The 27,068-nt window shown below is 38.2% G+C and overlaps 1 protein-coding gene and 1 long non-coding RNA gene across 4 annotated transcripts; both read right to left on the bottom strand.

The window, feature by feature from the left end:
• Positions 1 to 4,396: 4,396 nt before the first annotated feature.
• On the bottom strand, positions 4,397 to 5,344 carry LOC131538488 (uncharacterized). The gene has a single exon (XM_058772361.1). It carries the CDS (start codon positions 5,342 to 5,344, stop codon positions 4,397 to 4,399), a length of 948 nt encoding a protein of 315 aa, XP_058628344.1.
• A 9,808-nt stretch (positions 5,345 to 15,152) lies between these two features.
• LOC131539456 (uncharacterized) lies at positions 15,153 to 24,380 on the bottom strand. Of its 3 annotated transcripts, XR_009270857.1 has the most exons (7): positions 24,258 to 24,380; positions 19,472 to 19,609; positions 18,924 to 19,198; positions 18,226 to 18,310; positions 17,785 to 17,879; positions 17,477 to 17,568; positions 15,153 to 16,700 (listed from the first exon to the last, which is right to left on the bottom strand). It is a non-coding gene; the product is annotated as an uncharacterized LOC131539456 (long non-coding RNA). The 3 variants fall into 3 exon arrangements; XR_009270858.1 differs by lacking the exon at positions 24,258 to 24,380 and having other exon boundaries at positions 17,477 to 17,559; positions 19,472 to 20,940; XR_009270856.1 differs by lacking the exon at positions 24,258 to 24,380 and having other exon boundaries at positions 19,472 to 20,939.
• Positions 24,381 to 27,068: the final 2,688 nt, after the last annotated feature.

The following is a 27,068-nucleotide window of genomic DNA, read 5'->3' as shown; positions in this document are numbered from 1 at the left end:
GTCTTTATCTTGTGAATATGGCTCCACTCATTCTGTAACTGCATGTAATGCACATAGATTTGTAGATAGATTCTATCTACGGATTCACATAGATAGGTTTTTTTCTACTCATATGTGATTGTTTGTATTTATATTTATGCTGTAGACATGCTGCAGCCACAACACTAGATGGCAACACTTATCAGCAACTGTAGCGAGGGCTAAACCACCTAATGATGAAATTCCTGGTTTGCACCAACTTAGATGCACTGAAAAATAAAGCGGTAACACTTTAGAATACTGTTCCATCATTAATGAATAACTACATAAGAACACATGAGTAATGCAATATTAGCACTCTAGTAACTACTAGTAACTAACAAGCAACTCTGATTAATGAATTAGTAAGTAATAGTGCTTAGTTGAATGTGGTAGTTCACTATTAGCTAATCAGTAACTTATTTTTTTCATACCTCCCCAAGAACTACTAAGAACTACTGTATACAGGTTGATAATTAATATGAATAATACATAATGTATAATTCATTCTAAAGTAAAGGTCATGGTAACCCACTAGTAATGACTCAAGTATTACCAAATTCTTCAGAAGGAATTACTAATTATTTGGATCAGTATTCTAAAGTGAAGATCGTGATAACTAGAATACTGATCCAAATAATTAGTACTTTCTTCAGAAGGATGTAGTAACACTTGAGTCATTACTAGTGGGTTACCATGATCTTCATTTTAGAATTAATTATTCATTATGCATAATTCACATTAATTATGAACCTGTATAAAGTAGTTCTTAGGAGTTCTCAGGATATATGAAAAAAATAGTAGTTATTGGTTAGCTAATAGTGAACTACCAGTTTCAACTTAGCGCTATTACTTAATAAATCGTTAATCAGAGTTTATTGTTAGTTAATAGTAGTTACTACAATATTAATAGTGCATTAGCCATTTGTTCCTGTGTAGTTATTCATTAACGACGGAACAGTATTCAAAAGTGTTACCATAAAGCTGAATGCAGCACTGACATTATTTAATGAAATATTTTTTTCCTATTGATTTTCTCTATTTATATTCATGTAGCCTAATGTTTATCCATTTAATATCAGTTTATTCATGTTCAAGGATAAAGATTTCAAATTATCTATCTAGAGAGATAGAGAGAGAAGAGAGAGAAACTGACAGAAATATACTGGACCACTGCTACACTGTCTTAAAGGATGCATATCACTCTGTTCCCCGTGCAGCGCTGGGACTCTCTGATCACTGTTTGGTTCATCTTCTACCAGCCTACAGGCAGAAACTCAAATCTGCTAAGCCTGTAGTAAAAACTGTAAAGAGATGGACTGCTGAAGCAGAGCAGGATTTACAGGCCTGCTTCGAACTTACTGATTGGAGTGTTTTTGAGGCTGCAGCTACTGATCTGGACGAGCTTACTGACACCGTGACGTCCTACATCAGTTTCTGTGAGGACATGTGTGTACCCACCAGGACTTATTTAACATTTAACAATGACAAACCTTGGTTCAGTGCAAAACTCAAACAGCTTCGCCAGGCCAAAGAGGACGCCTACAGGAGTGGGGACAAAGCCTTGTACAAACAGGCCAAATACACACTGAATAGGGAGATAAGAGTGGCAAAATTAAACTACTCTGGAAAGCTAAAAAAAACAGCTTTCAAGCAATGACTCTACATCAGTGTGGAAAGGCCTGAAAGCCATCACCAGCTACAAGACCCCATCCCCCAGCACTGAGGCCAATCAACAACTGGCTGAAGACCTGAACGAGTTCTACTGCAGGTTTGAAAAGACTGGTCTGACACCCCACACCTGCTCCGACTGTCTCACATCACAGCCATCCACACCCTCGCCCTCCCTCCCCCCTACTGTTTCTCAGCCTGTACTCAAGATCTGTGAAGATGATGTATGCAAAGTCTTCAGAAAGCAGAAGATAAGGAAAGCCAAAGGCCCAGACGGTGTCTCTCCAGCCTGCCTCAAAGCCTGTGCTGTCCAGCTATCATCCATCTTCACATTGATCTTCAACAGATCACTAGAGCTGTGTGAAGTCCCCTCCTGCTTCAAAGGTTCCACCATCATCCCTGTACCCAAGAAACCAAAAATCACAGGACTTAATGACTACAGACCTGTTGCTTTAACGTCTGTGGTCATGAAGTCATTTGAGAGACTGGTGTTGGCCCACCTGAAGGACATTACTGGACCCTTGCTTGACCGAGCAAACAGATCTGTGGATGATGCAGTTAATATGGGACTGCACTACATCCTGCAACATCTGGACAAACCAGGGACTTATGCAAGGATCTTGTTTGTGGATTTCAGCTCCGCTTTCAACACCATCATCCCGGACACCCTTCAGAACAAACTGACAGAGCTCTCTGTACCCACCTCCATCTGTCAGAGGATTACCAGCTTCTTGACAGACAGGCAGCAGCTAGTGAGGCTGGGAAAACTCACATCCAACACCCGCACCATCAGCACTGGAGCTCCTCAGGGCTGCGTTCTCTCCCCACTGCTCTTCTCCTCTACACAAATGACTGCACCTCTAAAGACCCCTCTGTCAAGCTCCTGAAGTTTGCAGACGACACTACAGTCATCGGCCTCATCCAGGACGGCGACGAGTCTGCTTACAGGCAAGAGGTTGAGCAGCTGGCTGTCTGGTGCAGTCACAACAACCTGGAGCTGAACACGCTCAAAACTGTGGAGATGATAGTGGACTTCATGAGAAACCCCCCTCCTCTCCCCCCACTCACCATCATGAACAGCACTGTGGCTGCAGTGGAGTCATTCAGGTTCCTGGGCACCACCATCTCCCAGGACCTGAAGTGGGACAATCACATTGACTCCATCGTGAAAAAGGCCCAGCAGAGGTTGTACTTCCTTCGTCAGCTGAAAAAGTTCAACCTGCCACAGGAGCTGCTGAAACAGTTTTATTCAGCTGTTATTGAGTCGGTTCTGTGCTCCTCTATAACTGTCTGGTTTGGGTCAGCCAGCAAATCAGATTTAAGAAGACTTCAACGGACTGTTAGGACAGCAGAAAAGATCATTGGTGTGCACCTGCCCAGCCTTCAGGACTTGTACAACTCCAGAGTGAATAAACGGACAGGTAACATCATCAAAGACCCCTCTCACCCCGGACACAACCTGTTTGCACTTCTCCCTTCAGCCAGACACTACAGATCTCTGTGCACTAGAACATCTAGGCATAAAAACTGTTTTTCCCCCATGCCATCTCCAGCTTAAACAGCTAACACGTGGATCATTACCTGTGTTCTGTAATTCATTCTGTAATTCATTCTCCATCTTTAATTATTGCCTCCTTCTCAAGTATCATGTAAATACATATACATATCTGTTTATTTATACAGCTGTATATAAAGTAAATAATGCACAAATCTGTACATAAATCTACTGTTCCAGATTCATACATTATTATTATTATTATTATTATCTATTGTTAAGTCTTACTATTTAAATGTTTTTTTCTGTTCTCATGTCAGATGTGTATGTATGTATGTATGTATGTATGTACCAGGAGCACCTTAAAAAAACCCCAACAAATTCCTCGTGTGTTTGCGCACACCTGGCGAATAAAGCTCATTCTGATTCTGAGAGAAGCAGAGGCGCGTGAGCGGCTGCTTATACAAGAGGCAGAAGCACAGTGTCAGCAGGCTTTTTTTATGGAGGGCCTTCTGGCCACCATGAACAAGCTGGTGGCAGGTGCACAGCACCCACATGAACCTACTCTGGACTAGCCCTAGAAATGTTTTTTCCCTTTTTTCTACTTTTACACAGTGTTTTTAAAAAAATTTTTATGTATATATGTTAATTTGTCTATGCAGAGAGAACCCATATTCTATTTGAAACCATTGTTTATAAAAGTAAAGTGTGAAAAAACATGTTTCACTTTTATCATTTGCACATTTAAGGTTTTTTTCCTGTTTGTATTTATTTGTTACAGTTTGTCTATTTAAAAAGACACTATTTCTATTTGACATTTGTTTATAAAAATAAAGTTTACAAAACAAAAGATGTGTGCTTAATCTTTCTATTTGTGCTGATAATCACCTTGTTGCAGAACATGAGATAGCAGCTGTTAACAAATTGCGACGCCTTATCCCAAAAAGGTATTTTTACCCAAAATAAAAGAGAAACATCAGTTAGTATATGTAATTAATATAGTATATATGGCTTATGCACTCATAAAAAAGCATGGACAGACAAAAATAGTGTACCATTTAAAATGATTTATTGAATAAAACACATACACTACTACTTTGCTTTCAGAAGTCAGTCTCCTGAGAAGTCACAATGCCGTTTCTTAATTTTTACAGTTAGGTTTGTAATAATTAAACCTGGGACATTTTAGCTGTCACCAAAATGATTTAAATGCTACATCAAGGCAACATGATCTCCAGCCCCTTCAGTATCTGCAACAGGTGCCTGGGGTGTAACATCTGGCTGGGGGAAAGGACCAGGTACACACCACTCCTCTCTATACTCCTTGCCATGGGTCTCACAGAGGTTGTGTAGTACACAGCAGGTGAGCACCATGGACTTCACCCTTTCCAGATTGCAGTCATTGCGTTTCAGCAGGCATCTCCATCTTCTTTTCAATCGGCCAAATGCATTTTCAACCACAACTCTTGCCTTGCTAGTTTTATGGTTATATACCTGCTGCTGTGCTGTTAGGAAACCATTGTCAGGGAAAGGCTTCATGAGCCAACTTGTGAGTGGATATGCTGCATCTCCGAGGATGTAGAGGCCCGTGTCTTGTCCATTAATATTTCTGTATTGCTGTGCAAACAAATTTCTTCTCTCAGCCAGCTCCCATAATGCAGACAAACGCAGTACCCTGGCATCATGCAAACTGCCAGGTAACCCAGCAAAAACATTCCAAAATAACCCCTTTGCATCAACAACTGCTTGCAACACAATGGAATACCAACCTTTACGATTGAAATATTCAGTGTGGTATTCCTGGGGAGCCAGAATAGGGATATGGGAGCCATCAATTGCCCCCACACACTGTGGTAAACCCCATCTTTTTTCAAAGTTAAGGGACAGTTCTTTCAGCTTCTCTGCCTGTGGTATAGTAATGACTTCAGGCAACAGGATGTTTTCAACTGAGGAGCAGAAGTCTTTAACACAGTCACAGGCAGTTGAAATGCCAACTCCAAACAGATGTGACACACTTCTGTACTCCGAGTTAGTTGCGAGCTTCCATAATGCAATAACAACTCTTTTTTGGAGAGGTACAGACACACGATAGTTTGTGTCCAATTTCTCTAAGGCTGGCTTCAAATGGTGGCAGATGTAGTGAAATATCTCTCTAGACATTCTGAAATTTTGGATCCACTGCTCCTCTGTGAAATAGGGCACGACAGTTGACCACCACTCATCGATTCTTCTGAGGACCCAAACAGCAGGTGAACAGCGTTGTGAGTTGATCTGTAGCAACATCTGAAACACATTCAGTACATTGTTAGAGAGCTACACAACTCCATTGCCAGTGAAAAACTACACAAAATCACATTAGAACATTATAAGACCACAAATATAATCATATGAGTAATAGATATTCAATTATCATGATTAATTATATGATCCAAAATCACAGATATTAGACTAACAACAAAGTAGCTATTACACAAAGTAGGTCATTCACTTTTTGGTGTAATAGTGCATTATTGTGCAATAGTGCACGTTTTGTTAATAGTGCATAACTTTTTCGGAATTTGTAATATCACATTAAGTACACAGTAAAAGCACTTAATTAATCACTTACTTATCTCACTAACTTTAACTCTGCTTCAGTGTTACTTTAACACTATTTGGAGTGGGACCAAATACACTCTGAGCAGTGTTAATTTAACACTGGGGATTTTACTATGTATTCGTTCTTGTGTATACATGTTAACTGATATTTGATATTTTTATATTTCTAAGCATTACATGAGAAAGAACATACTGAGAGCTTTTATAAATGGAATTTACCTGAAGACTTTGTCTACGCCGTTTTGTGCTTCTATCAGCCTCAATGAAATGTAGCACTGCAAGTTGTCGTTGGAGTTTCTTAGTCCTCCTTTCCCATCTTTCAATCGCTTGACGTATACGTCGATATTCCATGTCCATAATTGTGAAACCCGCAAAACACAACAAAAACACAGATCCGATCACAGCGTCCTCCATCCTCCTGTTGTTAACGTTGTTCTTCTTTGTTTTTGTTGTTGAATGCCACGCACAAATGACGTCGCTGTCGACCGGCTTACATCACTTCCTAGTACCCACTGTCGGTACGAATGCAACCCTTTAAATGGTACTGGGAAATATTTCGCGCAAAATCATCCCAGTACTTTAGTACTGTACTTTTAGTTCTGGAACTAACGCGGTGCGAAAGGGGCTATTGAGACCATTTTACCAGTCGCACAGAGACCTTTAAAATGATACCAAACATGAAGGGGAAAAACAACAGGTTCACAATATATATGATATGTCGTACCTATTCTTAATGAACTTTGAGTGAAGCCTTTTGGGGGAAAAGAGTCAGAGGCAGAGAGGGCAGGGGAGGAAGGGGGTCGTAAATGAACAAGGGGAGTGGTGTTGTTTGCTCTCTTTGAAGATCTCTTCTCCAGATAAGTTTTATTGTTTTATTGCATGGCATCTGTAGTGTGTAAGTTCCTGAGTTTTGGCTTCATGAGGAATTAATTTCACAAGGAAATAATTTCACTCCCTACACCAGCAGAGGTTGTATTTCCTTCGCCAGCTGAGGAAGTTCAACCTGCCACAGGAGCTGCTGGAACAGTTCTACTCCGCCATCATTGAATCCGTCCTCTGCACGTCAATAACTGTCTGGTTCAGCTCAGCTACCAAATCTGACCTCAGAAGACTACGGAGGGTAGTCCGGACTGCTGAGCGAATCATTCGTACAACCCTCCCCACTCTCCAAGAACTGTACTCATCTAGAGTGAGCAAAAGGGCAAAATCACTCTGGACCCCTCACATCCAGCACACTCCCTCTTTAAACTGTTGCCGTCTGGTCGACGCTACAGAGCTCTGAGCACCAGAACGGCCAGGCACAGGAACGGTTTCTTCCCTCAGGCAATCCATCTCATGAATACTTGACAACAATTGTGGAACACACAACACTAAACTGTCTATTGTATTAAACCTGTACATACAACTGTCAATTTGTACTCCTATTTACTTGATCTATTTTTATTCTTTTATTATCTGTGTTTTTGTTCTGTCACTGTCATTCTCCAACTCCAACTCCATTTATAAAGCACCTAATAAAACAACTAAGTTGACCAAAGTGCTGTACAATAAGATCAATAGAAAAGAATAATAACAAATAATAAATAACCATGAAAACATCACTACACAACATACAACATACAAGACAAACGCTAAAGGGTAACTACAGCAACAATACCTCAGCACTCATCCCTGATCAAAGGCTAGTGAAAAAAATACATTCAGAGATGATAATTGTCGCAAAGACACTGGCAAACTGTTCCAAAGCCTTGGAGCAGCTACCACAAATGCACGTGTAACCCCTATAAAATTAGGGATACTAAGTCAGTGGTAGTAGTATATAATTTCCTATAGAGGGCGCTCTACTCTTCCTAGTAGAGTGGAGCCTAGAGTAAGCAAGAATCACATTTCCTGTCCATGATTCTTTCAGAAACATGCATGCAGACGAGCTCCTGAGTTTTTGTATTAAACTACAGCAAATTAGCTTTAAATCCTGAGTTTCATCATTGAATTTAATTACTAAGTTGTTTACTACTTAGATTCCACTTGAACATCGAATGAAGCACTGTTGCTCAACTTTGGTTAATCTCCGGTGAGTGAGCCACATTTTGCTAGTTTTATTCTGGCTAGCTTCTAAATGGGATACAGTAGTGGTGTATAAAAAAGACATTTTCCTTACAAAACCAATCGGAGTATCCGAGAATTCAATGTTTAAACCAACTTTGGTATGTAATATCATGGTTATGAGAACAATCCATGTCGTTTACGACAATGTTCACACTTTTACTTTCATGCACGCCATGTTTAACGTTAGAGGCGACCTGCTGGTGCTGCATAATGGATCTGAGTGACTTGTTTCAAGAAAAATAGTGATTGTAAAGGGGTTATAAAGCGGATACATTACAAGTGTATTTATTTTGAGTTGTACATGCTATTTTGAATAAGTTAAAAGGGAATAATGCAATTTAATTTCATGTTATTGTGAAACATTAAAAAGAGATGTTTTAGAGAAGAACAAATGTAAACCACTGTGTTAGTGATGTTAAACATCTTTATTGTTGTTTTAATTTATGTAATTCATTTTATTTTGGAAGCACATGTTCTAAAAAAATACAATTGCTTATGTAATCTAAGTGCATCTATAGTAACTGGTTACACTGATTGTACTTTGAAAGACACAAAAGAAGTTAACGAGGTCTCATGTTAAGAACAGAAGATTTATTTTTTCTACGCTTTGTGTAGATTGTTTTTTTTGAGGTATCCGAAGAAGTGGAGATGGCGAGCCCAGCCCAGTGAGACTGATGATCGTGAAAGTGGTGTGGCCAGCTGCGAGATTCGTCATAGAGAGAGCCTGATTGGCTTGATTTGTCCATCGAAACACCAGATAAGAGCATCAACCTTGTTCACCCACACTGGTAGGAATACTTAGTGCACTCAACGTACCTACATTCGAGGAGCGGAACTTCCCTTTTGTTTGGAATCCATACACTCATTCAAGGAACTAATCGCTTTTGGAATCTATGCACACACTGGTTTAAAGAACTATTCCTTGGACTCAGACCTATATATTCAAGGACAAAGAACTCAATTTAAACAGGTTTCTGTTGATTTTGTTTTTGTTATTTCTTATTTTGAAGAGCTCTTCGTTTTATTTCATTGTTAATATACCCAGTTAAGGCTGTGTCTATTACATTGCTGTTCTGGCAATAAATTTGTTAATTGTTCAACTGACTCACTCTTCTTAAGCAACCCCTGTCCGAGCCTAGATAGATGTTAGTGCTTATGTCATTAGTCCAGGACTAAAGGCACTACACACGGTCACCTCTGAACTTTAATTTTGATTGAGGAACATGAAGGAGCTTTTGTCCATTAGATCGTAATGATCTATTTGACTCTTGAACATGAATAAGATCAGCAATGTATGAAGGAGTTATACCATGCAGGGATTTAAAAGACAAATACAACTGAGTATCATCAGCGTAAGAATGAAACGACACACCATATTTATCCAAAATCAATCCTAACGGTAGCATATACAAAGAAAAGAAAAAAGGTGCTAAAATAGAGCCTTGTGGGACACCACAAGAATTGGGTGCCAATGCCGATACAAACTCTCCCATGCGGACCGAAAAACTTCTATTTTGAAAATATGACTTTATCCATCTTAAGGCATTTCCGCAGATACCCACAGATGTTTCAAGACGAGATATAAGTATTTGATGGTCAATCATATCAAACGCTGCCGTCAGATCTAAAAGTAAAAGAACAGTAAAATTTCCGAGATCAGTCGCAAGAAAAATATCATTTAAAACTCTCAGCAAAGCTGATTCAGTGCTGTGATGTTTTTTAAAACCTGACTGAAACACTTCACAGATCTCATTTGCATCAACAAATGACTGAAATTGTGTGAGAACACTGCTGATTGGCTTCATCACTCTGTCTCCTCTCCACCAATAAGCTGATGTGTGGTGGGCGTTCTGGCGCACTATGGCTGCCGTCGCATCATCCAGGTGGATGCTGCACACTGGTGGTGGATGAGGAGACCCCTCCTCTCACAATATAAAGTGCTTTGTGTGCCTAGAAAAGCTCTATATAAATGTAAGGAATTATTATTATTATTATTATTATAACACTCTTCTCCATAATTTTAGCCAAGAATGGAAGTTTTGAGATTGGTCTAAAATTAGCTAAAACACTCTTATCCAAATTTGATTTGATTCTGTTGCACTGCGGAAGCTTCTGTCACGAAAACAAATTCCTCGTATGTGTAAACATACCTGGCAATAAAGCTCATTCTGATTCTGATTCTGGTTAATAATAGTGAATAAATCTAAAGCTGTTGAGACCATTAATTTGTGTTATTTAATTTGTCATTAAGATGCGACCAATAAAAAGGGGGGTGCCCTTTTTCAAGTTTCAGCACATGCCCCTCAAAAGGTCTGTGCACGGCCCTGCCTGTGTCTGATGTAGAGGTCTTCTCGGGTCCTAAAATCCGCACCCGACCTGAATCGACCCGAATCACTTCTTACCTGAACCCGACGTGCATAAATAATTTTTTAAAAAAGATAAACCCGACCCGAGACAGACCCAATGAAATTAGACCTGAGTCCAAACCGACCCGACTGCATTTATTTTCGAACCCGACTGGACCCGAACGTAAACGGCATTGATGTGTGCACAGCCTGCAGCCCCGCATCGGTCCGGAAAAATCCCAGGGTCCTGCTGTCTGATCTGGCCGCTGCTCCATTAATTTAATTTACTTATTAGCCTATTACTTTATATCTTTTCCTGCCTGATGGATACATGTTATTTCTGAGTTTGGCTTTCAATTGTAACCAGTGAATTTGAAATATAAACGTGATAGTTTCATAAAAATTAAATTGAAAGGTTAATAAATTAGGGATTTGCTTGTCTGCAACGTTATTTAACTCATCTCCGGTGAAGGGCTTCAGCACACAAAAAAGAAAAGCCTTGCATTGACACGCAGCATAATGAAGTGAGTGAATTTCCTGATGGATATCTATAAGATGGATTTCTGAGGCTATAAACGTATATTCCTTTTTTACGCGCGTTTCTCAAAAATGAACTTAACATGAACACACAAGTAGGCTACGCATCCGGGAAAGTTTAAAAGAATTCGGGTCTAATCAGGTCAATTTGGGAAAAGCATATTTATTTTAATTACCTGAGACCCGAGGCTGCTAATACCAAACCCGACCCGTGTCTGAGGCACTCGTAGAAGTTTTGGACCCGAACCCGTTCGGGTCTCGGGTCTGACCTCGGGTTTTTGGATCCAAGTGTGCCCGTGAAGACCTCTAGTCTGATGTTTCTGTCTGCAGCTTTAAACTCTTTGATTATTGCATCTGCTCTCATTCTTCACTCTGCACATAACATCATTTGTTTATTACTCTGAACAAAAGCCTTTTTCACTGTTCTTCTTCATTTGCATGTTTGTCCACACAATCTTTTCTCAGTGTGTTCATTTGAATGTGCTGGAGAGTCTATACATGTACTGTATTTCCATAGCGGCTTCACAGGAAAAATCCACCTCAGCATTTACATGTTCTACTCTTATCATTTGTTTGACATGCTCTTTCAGCGTTGATACTGTCTGTGTACAATAGTATGCTTCTGCACCCCAAAACACTATTCAAGACGCACTCTGTGTCCTGAATATACACTCCTTCATGACAACACCTGAGTTTAACCTGATGATGAAAATGAAAATTTTCATGAAAATGAAAATACAGTCATTGTTTTTGACCCTCATGTTGTTCCAAACACAAAAGAAGGTATTCTAAAGAATATTGGTAGCCAGAGAATTAACAGTAGCCATTGACTGCCATAGTAAGAAGAAAAAAAAAAACACACAATGGAAGTCACCTGTGTCACGCTTCACCTACTGTGGAGGAGACGTAGGAGCATGGAAACTAAGGAGATCAACTTCAACAGTCTTTATTCATCCATATACAGGGACACACGGAACAGGCAGGAATACAGGCGTAGGACGAGGGATCGACGAACAATACCAGACGCTGGACATGGAAAGACACAGGATTTAAGTAATCAGGACAAAATGAGATAACAAGGGAAACACGGGTGAATCTAATAGAACTCAAACGGGATGTAGCAAATCAGCTCAAAAGGGAAATGTATATAAGTAATTAAAGTTAATTATGATTAATTACAATTATTTATATCGGCTGACAGTAATAACTGTAGTAGAATTAAGTTGCCATCAACTGATCTGTTCGTCCAGCGAACATTCAGTGTAAGTTCATATCAATTCTAAGAAAGGATATTTCCATGGCCACAGAAAATACTTTCCTATTAATGCATTAGAGCATGTAGCGAGGGTCAAAATCGTAAAGAGACATTAATTTGCAAGGCAGAACCAGAAACTCATGTAATCTGTGCACACAGCTTTTATTAACTAAACGCTAACACACATAACTAATCTAAACAAACAAATGAATAAACATACACTCACGCTTACATGCAAAGGGAAGCTAAAGTGGATGAATGAACCTCTGTAAACCTCTGTTTCGTTTAGTTAAATGTACGATACTTGCATTGCCTTGGTCGTTGGCGAGTGTCCGGAATGCAGTCTCGGATTAAAATCTTCATGGTTTCAAGGTTTTGGACTCGCGATCACGTTCTTCCGGGTTGAAGAGTGATGAATTCCAAAGATGTCCTGACTCGATGGTGATTGGGAGTTTCTTCCCAGGTAGAAAGTGAAAAAGAGCTAAGAAAGAGATCTGCTGAGGTCCGAGGACCTTTGGTTGAATGGAAAGTCAAGGCTGCAAGGCCTGGCACAAAAACTTAAGGGTCCAGAAGAGTTCTAGCTCACATCCTCATCTTCTCAGAATCTAAAAGATTTGCAGACTGGAGGGGTGTCACTGATGTGAGAACTTTATCTCTATAGAGGTCACACCTCTGGGGTGTCAAAGAGCCAATGGTGTCTTGAACTTTTGGAAGGAAACTCATATGAGGACGCCGGGACTAAAAGCATGTTTATTACGCATTTTGGGAGACATAACAAATGAATAGGGAAAGAAATTATATTTTATAATATAATATTATATATTATTATGAAAATCGTGTCAATTATTACTCCCATTATTACACTTCTTTTTTCATTACATGTTGCCCCAAAAACACATTAATATGCAAATTAGATTTAGTTTATAGATACATTGTATATAATGAGAAAACCCGTTTATGGCCATTTTACACACATTTTGCAGAAAGAAAAATGGTATATAAAATCATTATGTTATAACATAGTAGGAATCATCTTTATACAAAGTTTGGTAAAAAAAAATCTTAAACTAAAAACGTATTGGTGATTTAAAAAATCTATTGTTTTTGCCTATTCATGTTCATTCATGTCTTTTTATTTTCTTTAAAGGAATTGAGTCCCGATGTCCTCTACTGAGGACATAGTATAACTTATGAATGAAATATCATTTTTAATGTTTTTATTTTTTATTCTAAATGCTCTAAACAATTTAAAGACATGAAAAACTAATTTTTCCTAAAACTTTTTCTCTGGTCTTAAGAGGATCTATATGTATATATATATATATATATATATATATATATATATATATATATATATATACTTTTTTTTTTGGTCCCACTTTATATTAGGTGGCCTTAACTACTATGTACTTACATTTAAATTAATCATTTGGTATCAATGCACTTATTGTGTACATATATGTTTTTACATTGTACTTATATTTTTAAAAATACTTATATGTAATTACATCTGTAATTAATTTCTGTAATTACATTTATAATTACACTGTTGACTAGAGGTCGACCGATCATCGGTTTTGCCGATTAATCGGCACCGATAGTTGATTGCCGCAACTATCGGTTATCGGCAAAAATCCATGCCGATAGTTTTCCAGTTTGCAACCGTTGATGGAGTGGCTGAGAAGGGACCGCTGGCATTATACAGTACGAGAGCGGCCTCTGGAGGCGGAAATCACTGACAGCACATGTTGTTTATTTTGACACGTGACACTGCGCGCTGCACAGAGCAGGAAACTCCAGACTCGCATTTAAATACAGCCGACAGAAAATCCTGCCGCGGAACAGAGCGCCATTCACATAGTTTTCTATTAAATTACATTATATTTGTCCCCAATCCTTGTGAATGTACATAATGACTTCACCCTAGGCTATAAATTATGTATTGTGCATTTTTCAGCCAAACGTTTGTCTTTCTGTGTCTCTAATAAAGTCTGTATGCTTCATATAGAGAGCTGCAATAGCTCGCGCTTTCTCTTTCCGCTTGCTCTGTTCTTTTTATACACCAAACTTCAAACTCATTTATGCCACATTGTTCGTTCTTGAAGAAAACTTATGTCCGTTTGGTGATTAAGTAAATTGTTTTAGACCGCCACTTCAATTGAACGCAAAGCGTCTGGTGGGTGTGTGTGATACCTCTGAGTTCTCCTAGACGCAGCGCTGCGCTTTTGCCTGGTGTGTGACTAACTTTTTTTTTTTTTTTTTTGGATTAGGTAATTATCAAGTGTTAAAAAATAGAAGCAAATAAAGTGTGTGAGTACACATACAATATCCATATGTAATTTTAATGCTATGGCCTTGTGTAGATATTTAAAAATGGCCATCCAAGCATGACTGTTGAAATTAAATGGTAATACTTAACAATAAGAGTCCATTGGTAGCATTAATGAAAACTGTAGAAGTATTGTTCCTTGTTAGAGTGTGTTCATTTCAACATTCACTATTAGCTACTAATAGGCTACATTTTTAAATTTTCAAGTTTCTTCTTTTAACATTATAAAACTATGAAATAACTTTAATGATCAATATAGTAAATAATATTAATATTTTTATTCATTTACAAAGTATGGTTCAGTACTGTTACTGCTTTTTTTTTTTTTTTTTTAAATAGTAAAGCACTAGCTTTCTTTCAGTATCCATTTTGAAAACTATCGGTTGATTAATCGATATCGGCCAGTGTGGTCCAACCTAGCAATCGGTATCGGTAAAATCCACTATCGGTCGACCTCTACTGTTGACCTATCCCCAACATCTTAACCCACCCTTAAACCTACCCATACCACCAAACCTGTCCCTAACCTTACCCGTATCCCACCTCAATAGCAGCAAAAGTGTTTTGCAATACAATATGAACACAATAAGTACATTGTACTTATTTTTTGATGTATGTACATAGTAGTTAAGGCCACCTAATATAAAGTGTGACCACAGTTTTTCAAAGAGTGAATATTATACAGAGAAAGCGAGCAAGAACATTTACATTGCCAAAGGCCAGTCTAGCGCGAGTTTAAACATGCAAAAAACTCCCCTTACAATCATTAAAGCTGTCTATACACAGAATTTATCTCTTACTTACATCTGCACTTTGTTGTTTATGATGAGAGAATTCACAAGAGAGCAGAATTCAGTCAGCAAGCACATGCACTGAACAAAAAACTCTGGCATTTAATTTTCATTTAATTTGTGACAGCATAATAGATTTAGTTTAACAATACAGCAGCATTTTTGTCCATGTGTGTTTAGTTTCTTCATTCAGAAACTAATCATTGCTGTGTTGCTCAGAGACACACAGCTGTTCTTATGTGGCTTTATAGGTAATATTGTCCTTGGCAAGACAGACAGTAGTGTCAAAAATAAAAAAAACACATGGTTACTATAATCATGCTTGCTACAGTTTTACTATAGTAAAACCATGGTTAAATATTGTATAAGTATAGCACTTTTCACAATACTTATTTCAAAGTAGGTTTACAGAATATGCATATTTCAAGGTTACAATTTAAAAACATCCTTTAATCAGCCAGAGGTGACTGAGACTCGCTGGGGAAGACCATCTTCTGGCAACAAAATAATGTCCATATGACAGTAGTTCATAAAACAAGTCATGTGTTCTGTGCTGTCAGCATCGAAGGCTATCTTCATGGCAAAAACTGAGTTACAATAATACAACAGTTGCATAAACACAAATTAAAAACCAGGCAAACAATAAATAAGCAGTTAAAAATTTTAAATAGCATGATAATTCTAAAATATTTTTATTTAAAGTCTCTATTTTTGTGTTCAGTTAAACATTATCCTTCAACTGTCACGGTGCACACAGCAGGGAGGAACGACGAACACACAGACGAGGAGTAACTTCAAAATAATAGTCTTTAATGGTGACATCAGGGTAAGACAAGGCAGGGCTGACACACACAGGAACACCGGGAAGTAACGAGTAGACCAGACAAACACTAATTGAACAGACAAGACCTTATATACACACACACAAGACAATCACTGATAAATACACACACCTGAACGGAATAAACTACAAATCAAACTCAACAAGGACAGGAACATGACCAAATAAGGACACAAGAGGTGGGAACACATGACACACGACAGAGGACGTAACATCAACATTATTAAAGGGTAAGATCAACAATTTTCAGTCCATTTTGTATTGTTACAATGTTGGTAACATATGTAAAAGAACAATGTTTATTCTTTCTCCAAGATACCCAGTGTATTTGTCAGCAAAACAGCATTTTTTCATTTAGATGCTGCAAAAGTGTTTGTGTCATTTTGTCAAAACTCATTTCATTTTGCATCATTTTGCGAAGTGCTGCTTACAAATAAAAGGGGACAAATAGGGTCCACATAACTCAGAGAAAGAGTAAATATTGTTCATTTACAGATATTACAGACGTTGCAATAATACAATAGCGGGTTGAAAATCGTCAAACTTACCCTTATAGGCAATATAAGGATAATATTTGTTTTGTGTGTCCAGTGTTTTGTGTGTCCATGTACAGTTGCCGTCATCTGTAGTCTTTGTGAGCGTTGGCATCTTCACAAGTGAGTTTGGATCCAAACTGGAGCTGGCTTCATCTCTAGTAACATCGGGATGGGCATCCTAAGATAGAAACAGGAAATCAAAAGAAGAAAGTTTAGCATAGCTGCTGTTCATATTATTCAGACATATAACTGGAGTGCAAGGTTATCAGATGTGTTGTGTGAATACTTGGCTAAAACATGTATTTTAATGGACTACACATGCCACAGTATATTTAAGTGGGTGGAACATCATATTTGTAATTTACACTACTGTTAAATGTTTGGGGTCAGTAAGATTTTTTTACGTCTTTGAGAGAAGTCTCTTCTGCTCACAAAGGCTGCATTTATTTGATCAAAATGAAGTAAAACTATTTAACAACAGTTTTCTGCATATTATGCAATGTAATTTATTTCTGTGATCAAAGCAGAACATTCATTACTCCAGTCTTCAGTGTCACATGATCCTTCAGAAATCATTCTGATACGCTGATTTGCTGCTCAAGAAACATTTCTGATTATTATCAATGTCAAATGCTGTACTGTTTTAAAACTTTATTCACCAAAGAATCCTGGAAAAATGAAGCAGCACAGCTGTTTTCAACGCTGATAAGAATCAGAAAATTAGAATGATTTCTGAAGGATCATGTGACACAAAATTCAGCTTTATCATCACAGGAATAAATTATCTCCAAATATATTCAAATAGAAAACAGTTATTTTAAATTGTAGTAAATTGTAATAATTTCATACATTAAACTGTGGTTGGCATAAGAGACTTTCAAAACATTAAAAAAACAAAATAATCATACCAACCCAAACTTATGAAACAGTGTGTATGTTCGAGACTTTACTTACTAATCCTGCGGTTTATAGCATCTTGGTGATGTTGTCTTACAGGAGTTCACACTGACTCTGCTGGGTGCAGCAGGCCATCAGCACTGAAGAATCTAGGAACAAAACAAGCAATTTGACACAGAGCAAACAATATTTAGTTTGCAACTCCAGATTTATTAGAAGGAAACGAGCTAGGAAATGACAGCTGTTGATCAGCAGTCACTGTTGTTGAGAGCCTGTGTGCGGCATAATATGTGCATTACGCATATGGCTACATTAGCTGTAACAGAGATGTGTAAAATGTGTACATGTAGTTTACAGTTGCTTACTGAAGGCCCTGACTGAAACCCCGCGGTACGCCACTGTCTGACAGTAGCTTCACTCCAACTCTGCTGGGTGCAGCAGGCCATCACCACTGAAGAATCTAGGAAAGAAACAAGCAATCTGTCACAGAGCCAACAATATTTAGTTTGCAACTCCAGGTTTATTAGAAGGAAACGAGCTAGAGCAGCAGTAAAATGCAAATAAAAGAAAGAATAATATATAACAATTATTAACAAATATATATACACATACACAAACACAACAAATTCTACTACTACTACTACTAATAACAACATAATCTTAATATAACAGAATCTATGTTTTTAGTTTTAGGTTGAGTGTCACTTACGTTTTGATGTCAAGGCCTTCTTAAAATTGGCTAAATATATTTTGAAAAATGCACATTAATATATTTCATGATCTATATTTCAGCTTCTTCAGTTCACCTGTATTTCTAAGTCAGTAGCTCCCTTCAGAAATGTTGAAATCTTGGAGCTTCCCTTCTGTTATGTAGAGTTTCTTTCTGTCCTCCTGAAATCACAGAACAATTTTTATTAATATTTGTTTAATATGAAATATCAAAACTTGTTTTCAGTCGATTACACTCTCCATGTAAGTGATGTCATCGATTCAGTAAAGTCTTTTCCAACAACCCTTTGACAAATCGCCAGGAAAACCTTTACAGAGCTATCAAAATCTCTCATATGGGTAGTTGACATATCAATGTGTCCTATGGTGTGACAGCAAAAAAAATTTAAAATATTAAATTAAATTAAATTAAACTAACATTGAAGATAAACCTCTCTCATGCTATTTGTAACTCTAAGAAAGAAGATACATTTTTCTCAAGTTATTTGTAGTTTTTTTTTCTTCTACATTTTTGCTGTCACACCATAGGACACAGTCCAATTTTTATTTTATTCGAATATTTGATTAAAAGCCCAGGGTTTCATAAACACGAGCTCAATCTAGAGTTAGCCTACCTGAAAACTGCTAAGATGCTAACAAATTTTTTTGAAGACACTAAACAATTTCTATAAAATAAATATTTAATTGAAACATGTCAATAACAAGTAAGAAACGTGTCAGGGACGTTTGTATGTAATATTTGTGTAATTAAGTTTAGGGACTATACAGTACTTACCTGAAATCAGTGAAAACCGCAGCGAGAGACGGAGATTACTGTTCGCCAGTAGTTGTGTCAAAGCCCCGTTTCCATGGCAACTCTGCTCCCCGCTCGCGCAGAGCTCAACGCGTACACAGCATTTACACAAATAAACATACAGGATTAAAATATTACATTAATAAATTACAGTCTCGTTCAATTAATATTCAATAATGAACTTAAAACTCAATTTGTAGTTCAAAAAGCAACAGCAACAATAGCTCACCGTATAGAGACGGATTCTTTCTGGCAGCCTGTAAAAGAGTGAAAAACACGGCGAAAAAGCAGTTAGGACTTCTCTTTAATAATCCGCTTTAACATTTCCCCTCAGAGAAATGGCTGGAAACATTAATTTTAAAAATCGCTAGCGTGACCGTTAGCTAAACAAGTTAGTTGGAAATTAGCCACAGTCTCTTCACCTGTGCTGTAGCACACCAACTGTGCCTAACTAGTACCTTTTAAGTGTCACAGAGTTAACAAAGTAACGTTAGTATTTTTTTTGTAATTTAGCTGAAGTGAAATCTTACCTGAAAGCACAGATGTCGCCGGGATGAGTGTCTTCTCTCTGTGGGTTGCTAAGAGACGAATAACTGGGCTCGCCGCAAACAGAAAAGCGCGGCATCGGCCTGCGGTCGTGAACCGACTCAGAGCCGACGACTGATGAGCTGGAAAACAGAGCACTGACCGAATTATATCGGCCTACGCATGGCCGATGTTTATTAGATGTTTCAGGTAGTGAGGCCGACGTTTCGATATTGGGCCGACGTCGGCCAGACGTACGTGTGCTGTCTGGGATGTTTTCCCCTTTCTCAAATCGAGCCGTCTGTCCGTGTGACGTCACATGGACGGAGGCCCCTCCCACAATTGTTGATTGACAGTAGCGTTTTAGCAAAGACTGCACTGGTGTCTTACCTCAGACCCACCCTGAGTGAGCTGTCATCAGTTGTTTCACCGCCGGAGCAGATGTAGACAAGAATGACTCCTAAGCGATTGAGGTGTTTTGTTGTTGGATGTAATAATGAACAAAACAGTAGTCATTTACTCCCGTCATCTGAGCAGCTGAAGAGGATTACATTTGTTTTTGAAGGGAATGCGCCCTTTATCTACCTAAATGCATCTACAGATGGTACTCATCCAGAATAATACTTCTACATTAAAAAAGTGTATTTGCTGCCTTTTACCGCTAAGTGGCGCTTTAACCACAGACTTTGAAAAGTAAGAATATGAACGCGTTGGAGCACATTCCCTCGCGTTTTGCATAGCACTCTGCCGAAATTGGTTGTAGTTGGTCTATAATCTAAGATAAACTAGTTAAAATAATTCATATTCACATAAGCAAATTTAGTACTTTAGTGCATTTGTTATTCAGAACAAACTCAAGCAGCATAGTAAATGACAGTGAGCCTGTGCTTTCGTATTACTGTTACACACTACACTGTATTTTAAATTTACAAATTTAACAGGTGTGCAGTATTATTTATATTATTGAATATGTTACATTACCATAAAATAAAGAAAAGGTAGTTTACTTTGTATTGGAGCATTAAAAGTGGAAGCATATTCAATGTGGATATGCTAATGTCAGTGTCACATTACTTAATATTTGTCACAAATACAAATGTTTGAAATTTACATTTAATAATTCCTACAATAAACGTTACAGTTTCTACATTTCACGGACGTACTTTGTTATCTGTCCTTATTTAACAGGAACTACATTAGACAACTCCTGCAAATGACATGCCCGAATTAAGAAATCATTTAATTTTTTTATTTTTTATTAATTCCTTCCTTAATTTTAGTGAAAATGTGAGCACATTGTATTATTTAATTCCCGTTATTAAACAAGAAACGAATAAATAAAACCTGGCCACGATTTAGCCAAAACAATGAAACAAAATACCCTCCGGACAAATTAATAAAACGTCTGTAAGTTTAAACTCACAAGTTCTTTCATTATTCAACAAATATATTATATAACGAAATAGTATTTGTAATATAAAAACTAATAAAGGGGTACTAAATTGTATTTATTTTTTTTCGTCAGGATACAATTTGTTTAACATTTACAACACAATAGGAAAAAGTGTCGCAGAGAGAGAAAAAAAGTACAAAAAAGCCTATTAGCTATTTTTATTTGTCTTGTCAGAGTTGATCGTCCTTCAAGGACAGCGCATCATCCACACTTTGCTCCATCCTTATTCTGCTGTCACTGATCGACAACCTTCCTGTTCTGTCTGAGGGCCGTATATCACCATCGGTAGCCTGCTCTGAGCATCACTGCGCACAGACCCCGCAAACAAAATACATGTTACCGACCGCTACTGCGTTATTCCCGCGGCGCAAGAATGCAGACCTCTACTTTGCAGCCCCTACTTCGGAGCTCAACTCTCCCAAAGCCCAACCCCCTCCAACTAGAATTACACAAATGAAAATTCAGTCACACTGCTGGAGGCTATTTTTTATTTTTTGCTTAACGTAATATAGACATGTTCTATCTAAAACAAAAATAATTATAATGTGTAACATTAAGCAGAGTTTTTTCAGCTGCAGAATACACACACATTTCTGATAAAGATCTAATATTTCAAGTTTTTCCGTGCCATCGATCCCGCTGACCACAACTGGACTACGAATTAACTTTGGTCTTTGTGTCCGCAAAGCAAGAGAATGGTCATTAATTTCACTTCATAATAATAAAGGCGTAATGCACCTCAAAAAAATTAAGTTTATGCATATATGTAACCATAACAATTACTGTGCATAACATTAAATCAATGTTTAATTTATGTAACCCGCACCTGGACGCCAACGCACTGAACGCTCTCTGTTTGCACATGTCATTGTTTACGAATAGATTAAATGAAACGTGACAAGTCAGTGAGCAGTAATGGCATCGGCGCGACGCAGTGCGTGCTGCGTGGGGGATGGGAAATGCTGAATGAAATCTCGCGGGATCCACCCTGCGTGCGGCTCGAGGCAGGGCTGCATCTCGCGGTAGTTTGATGTCGTGGGGGATGGGATCTCGCGAGAAAATTGTTCATGGGTTCACCCATGTGGGCCCCAGATAAGATGCCTATTTTGAGCCCGTGCCCACTCTGTACCCCTGTAGCCCACGTGAAACCCATGTGAAACCCATGTGGGCCCCACATTAACATGTTTGCTGGGTAGTTAACAAAAAACTATACCCAGCATGGGTAAAAATATTAAAAACAACCCAATTAAATGACCCAGCAGGCTGAACCCAGCTTGGGTTAAACAAAAAAAATATATATGTATATAAATAAAAACAGCATTTTGCACTAATAATAAATGAACTCAATTATTGATTGAAAATGACTATTGCTGGCTTAAAATTAACCAAAAATACTGTTGGTAATTTAAAAAGCAGACACAGAATTACTAGAGGCAACAGTAATAATCAAAAGGTGAACATTTACTAATATTGTAGGCTAAGTGAAAACACCCATGGACAACATAATACAAATTTAATTATACAGTTTTCAATATTGTACACATTTTTGTACTTGTAAGAAGCATTTCAGAAATAAAAATATAACATTTAAAAGTAACATTTAATTTATAATATATTTTCGTTTCCAAGGATGGGGAAAATACAGTGACTTGGATATATTTGCAGCTCTGGAAATAGCGAAGCGCTGTAGACTGATAAAACAACAATTGAAATACACAAATAACATTTTTCAGCCCCGATCAAACACACCGAACCAGCTAATCCAAGGTGTTCAGTGCTTGATAATTACAGACCGGTGTGTTGGAGCAGGTCTATAAAATGCCGCGTGCTACCCGAGACAAACTCTTCCCCTTTACACAGCTGCTGTTGCAGCCATTAAAAAAGTTCAGTTTTGGTTCTTAATGGCAAAGTGATTATATTTTGTTTCGTTTCTTTATCAAGTTAATTTAGAAACATGATTGGAACATTTTATGTTTGTTAATTTCAAGTTGTATTTATTATTTTTTTAAATACCAAGCGGCCAGCACCAGACAGTGAGTTGAGCATATGTTTGATCAGTATAGCCTTCTCAAATAAACACGATATGGGACATACAAAAACTTAATGCATTTCACAATATACATTTAAAAATGTAAGATAAATGTGTGATAAATATAAAGTCGTTTGTGCTAAAAGTGGAAGTTGAAGCGCGAAGGACATGGAGGCGCTAGCGAGATCACTTGCATTTTTTTTTCTTAAGAGTGGAAAATTTAAATATGCCGTAATTTTTCCTCATAAAGGTAAGCGTGTACACCATTCGAAGCCGCAAAGAGTTTTATTTGTGTGCACTCACAATATCAACAAAATGTTTTGCTTTTTAAAATAAAGAAAAACAGGGTCTTGATCTTGAGCAGGAACACTACACAAAAACTGAACCGAAACTCAGCAAATACTTGCCTCACTGACATAATAAATATATTTATAGAATGCTATAAAATACTACTTTACAATGAAATAATTCAAATCGAAAATTAAAAACTCTTTCATTAGCCTATGTAATCCATAAAGATGCATTTCTCTCTAAAGGCGCGTCCAGTGAGGAGATATGGGGAGTAAGTGTGGAGCAAAGTGTGGATGATGTGCTGTCCTTGAAGGACAATCAACTCTGTTTTGTTTATATTTTGCTTAGCCTATAATTTTAAATGACAGATGTCCTATTTATTTATTTTTCTCTGCGACACTTATCCTATACTGTGTTAACAGAAAAATGTCAAACGAATTTAGTATTTTGACAAGAGGAATAAAAATAGCTAAAAGGCTATTTTTGTACAACTTACTTTTTTTCTCTCTCTGCGACACTTTTTCCTATTGTGTTGTAAATGTGAAACGAATGACAAGAATAAAAATAAATAAAATTTTAATTTTCTCTGTGACACTTTTTTCCCTCAAAGTCAAGTCAAAGTCAACAAATTCAAGACTTGGCAAGACAAATAAAATAACACATGCAATTTTGTGCAGACTACACTTTTATTTGTTAGCCTATCTCTCTTTCAGTAGCGTAAATTTAAATGTGAGATTCTGGAAACGAGATCTAAATTTAGCGAGAATGGTCGGGTCGGGTAGAAAATTATTCTAATTAAGTGGACAGCGGGTGAACAAAGAATCCTTAATCACAACGCGAAGGCTGAGGTTCCTTTTACAGATGTTTAAGGCACTTATGGACATGGACACCAACGCCAACACTAACACCGTAGAACTAAATAAACAGGACGCATATAACATCAGTCACACATTCAGTTACACGGAAAACACGCATACGACTTTAAACTCTTAAATGAACAAAAAATACATCAACATACCACTTTTGCCTGCTTGTAAGCTAAGAGAGGGGGTTATATCTTGAAGTTTCTTGGACGGATGACTTGTAATCGTACATAGAAACACCTTAAACCTTTCAAAGATAGCATCGTTCTATCTCTTCGCGCAGATGACAAAACAGGAAGTGATATAGAAAAGCAAGATGGGAATAAAATAAAACAACCAAAAACTCTTTTTCAGTCTTGCAATCTTGCTCAAGTAAACGATAATTAAGTATAGAAATCACAATAAACACTGTAAAATAACCAAAATATAAAGTTAAATTAAACAAATCAAAAGTTAGTGAAATGAGTGAGTGCTTAAGTACACAAGCGCCATCTAGTGGAAATAGATATCATCAACTCAGATACCCTTTGTGACAGAAAATAGAAACTTTGAGGTAGTAAATACACTCCCACCATCACACTAGGTGTGATTCTTAAATTATGAATACTCAAGTAAATCATCGTGAACTTAACATTCAAAGGATATTTGTTCACATTAAGCATACACAGTGAAATCACTCTCATCAAACTTAACCCTTTAAACAGCTTCAAGTAATAACACTATTTTGTGAATGGGTCTCTCTAGATAAACTGACTTGCTTGTGCGTGCACCCTTGCTATCCAGTGTTGCATCACTAACAAGAAGTTTAAGTCTTCTCACCCTTCCATCAGTCCCTGGAAAGACTTCTATCACTTTGGCTAGCTTCCACTGATTTCGTGGTGCCAAGTCATCTTGGAGCAGAACAATATCATTTATCTTAGCGTTTCTCCTACTCTTATTCCACTTATTTCTCTGCTGCAAACTCAACAGATATTCTTTTCTCCACCTGGTCCAAAACTCATTCGCCTCAAAACTCAAAACTCTCTTCCATCTCTTCCGAAGATAGAGATCCTCCCTTACAAACTCTCCAGGAGGTGGTGCAATGATAGTTGACTTCATTGTTAGTATATGATTCGGCGTCAATGGTTCTGGTCCCACAGGATCACTGATGTGTTTTAAGGACAATGGTCGACTATTGACAATCGCCATTACTTCATACATGAACGTTCTTAAAGAAGAAGTGTCCAGTCTCGCTGCAGACTGGTCTAAGATGGATGTCAGTACACTCCTTACAGTCCGGATCTGTCTCTCCCAGACACCACCCATGTGACTGGAAGCAGGTGGGTTCATGACGAAGGTACAGCCCAACTCTTTCACACGTTCTCGGTCCATTCCCTTCATCAACTCCAGGAACTCTCCCTTTGCACCAATGAAATTAGTACCTTGATCACTATGCAGCTGACTTACATTGCCACGAATCGCAATGAAACAACGCAGAGCATTAAGAAAAGCATCAGTGCTAAGATCATCCAGTACCTCAAGATGAACGGCCCGTGAACACATGCAGGTGAACAGGAGTCCGTATCTCTTCAGCTCTCTCCTTCCCTCTTTAACATAGAACGGCCCGAAGCAGTCCATGCCACTATAGGTAAACGGAGGGGTAGTTTCCATCCTTTCCGGTGGCAGATCAGCCATCTTTTGCTCCTGATTACATTTCCGTAACATCCTACACTTTATGCATTTGTAGATAAGAGATGACACTTCACTACTGCATCCCAAAATCCAAATGCCATTGGAGCGAATTTCATTCAAGGTCATACCTCGACCTTGATGTTGCACTTTCTCATGGAAGTGTTTTATGAGTAGACGAGATACGTGATGACCTTTAGGAAGAATGGCCGGATGCTTGACATGAGGGTGAAGTTCAGCCTGCGTCAATCTTCCTCCCACCCGTAAGATATCCTGATCATCAATAAACGGACTTAACTTATACAGCTTATTGGACTGATTTGAATGAACTTCCTTCCCTTGTCTCTACACTTCCTCTCGAACTGTACGAATTATGAATTGCTCAGCATCCTTCCTTTCTTCAAGTTTTGTGGCTTCGTTGGATCTTTCTACCAAACCCTCCACACTCCTCGCACAACGTTTGAGTCTAGCTATGGCTTTGACTGCCCTCTTCCAATCCGAAAACCTTTCCAAACGATCCGACAGACACATCTCTTCCTTTACCTTGGTTGTAAGAACCTGTGCCCTTTTGAGTTCTGGATCTCCCTCATCAACCTCTCCTACCTTAATGTCTTCCTTAGGAAGTTCTCTTTGCCAGAGAAAACTTGGACCAGTAAACCAGTTAGACTCCGTGAGTTCCTTCACAGTGAGCCCACGAGAGGCATGGTCAGCTGGGTTTTGATCTGAAGCAACATATCTCCACTGACTAGGCTCAGTGCTTGTCCTGATCTGCTGAATTTGGTTGGCTACAAATACATGGAACCGTCTTGCATCGTTGTTAATATAACCAAGGACAACCTTGGAATCGGTCCAGTAGTATTCACAGATACCATCCAATTCTAGTTCTCTTTTGAGCAGATCACCAGTTCTTGTGGCTACAACTGCAGCTGAGAGCTCCAATCGTGGAATTGTTGTTAGCTTTGTTGGAGCAACTCTTGCTTTACCCATAACGAGAGTGCAGTGAACTTCACCAGACTTGGTCACAGTTCTGAGGTATGAACATGCCTCATAGCCTGACATGCTGGAATCAGCAAAATGGTGTAACTCATATTGCTGGACATCTTTGAACGCTGAGGGCACATAACAACGCGGTATCTTTACTGAGGACAGATTGTGGAGGTCTCGGAGCCAAGCTTCCCAATGCGGCCTGAGGTCATCAGGAAGTGGTTCGTCCCAGCCTATCTTGTCATTACACATCCTTTGCAAGGTCCTCTTCCCAACCAGAATAAAGGGAGCAACGAATCCAAGAGGATCAAAAA

The sequence above is a fragment of the Onychostoma macrolepis genome, chromosome 04 (genome assembly GCF_012432095.1).
Source record: "Onychostoma macrolepis isolate SWU-2019 chromosome 04, ASM1243209v1, whole genome shotgun sequence".
Lineage (NCBI taxonomy): Eukaryota > Metazoa > Chordata > Actinopteri > Cypriniformes > Cyprinidae > Onychostoma > Onychostoma macrolepis.
This window is presented reverse-complemented; position numbering and strand designations above follow the sequence as displayed.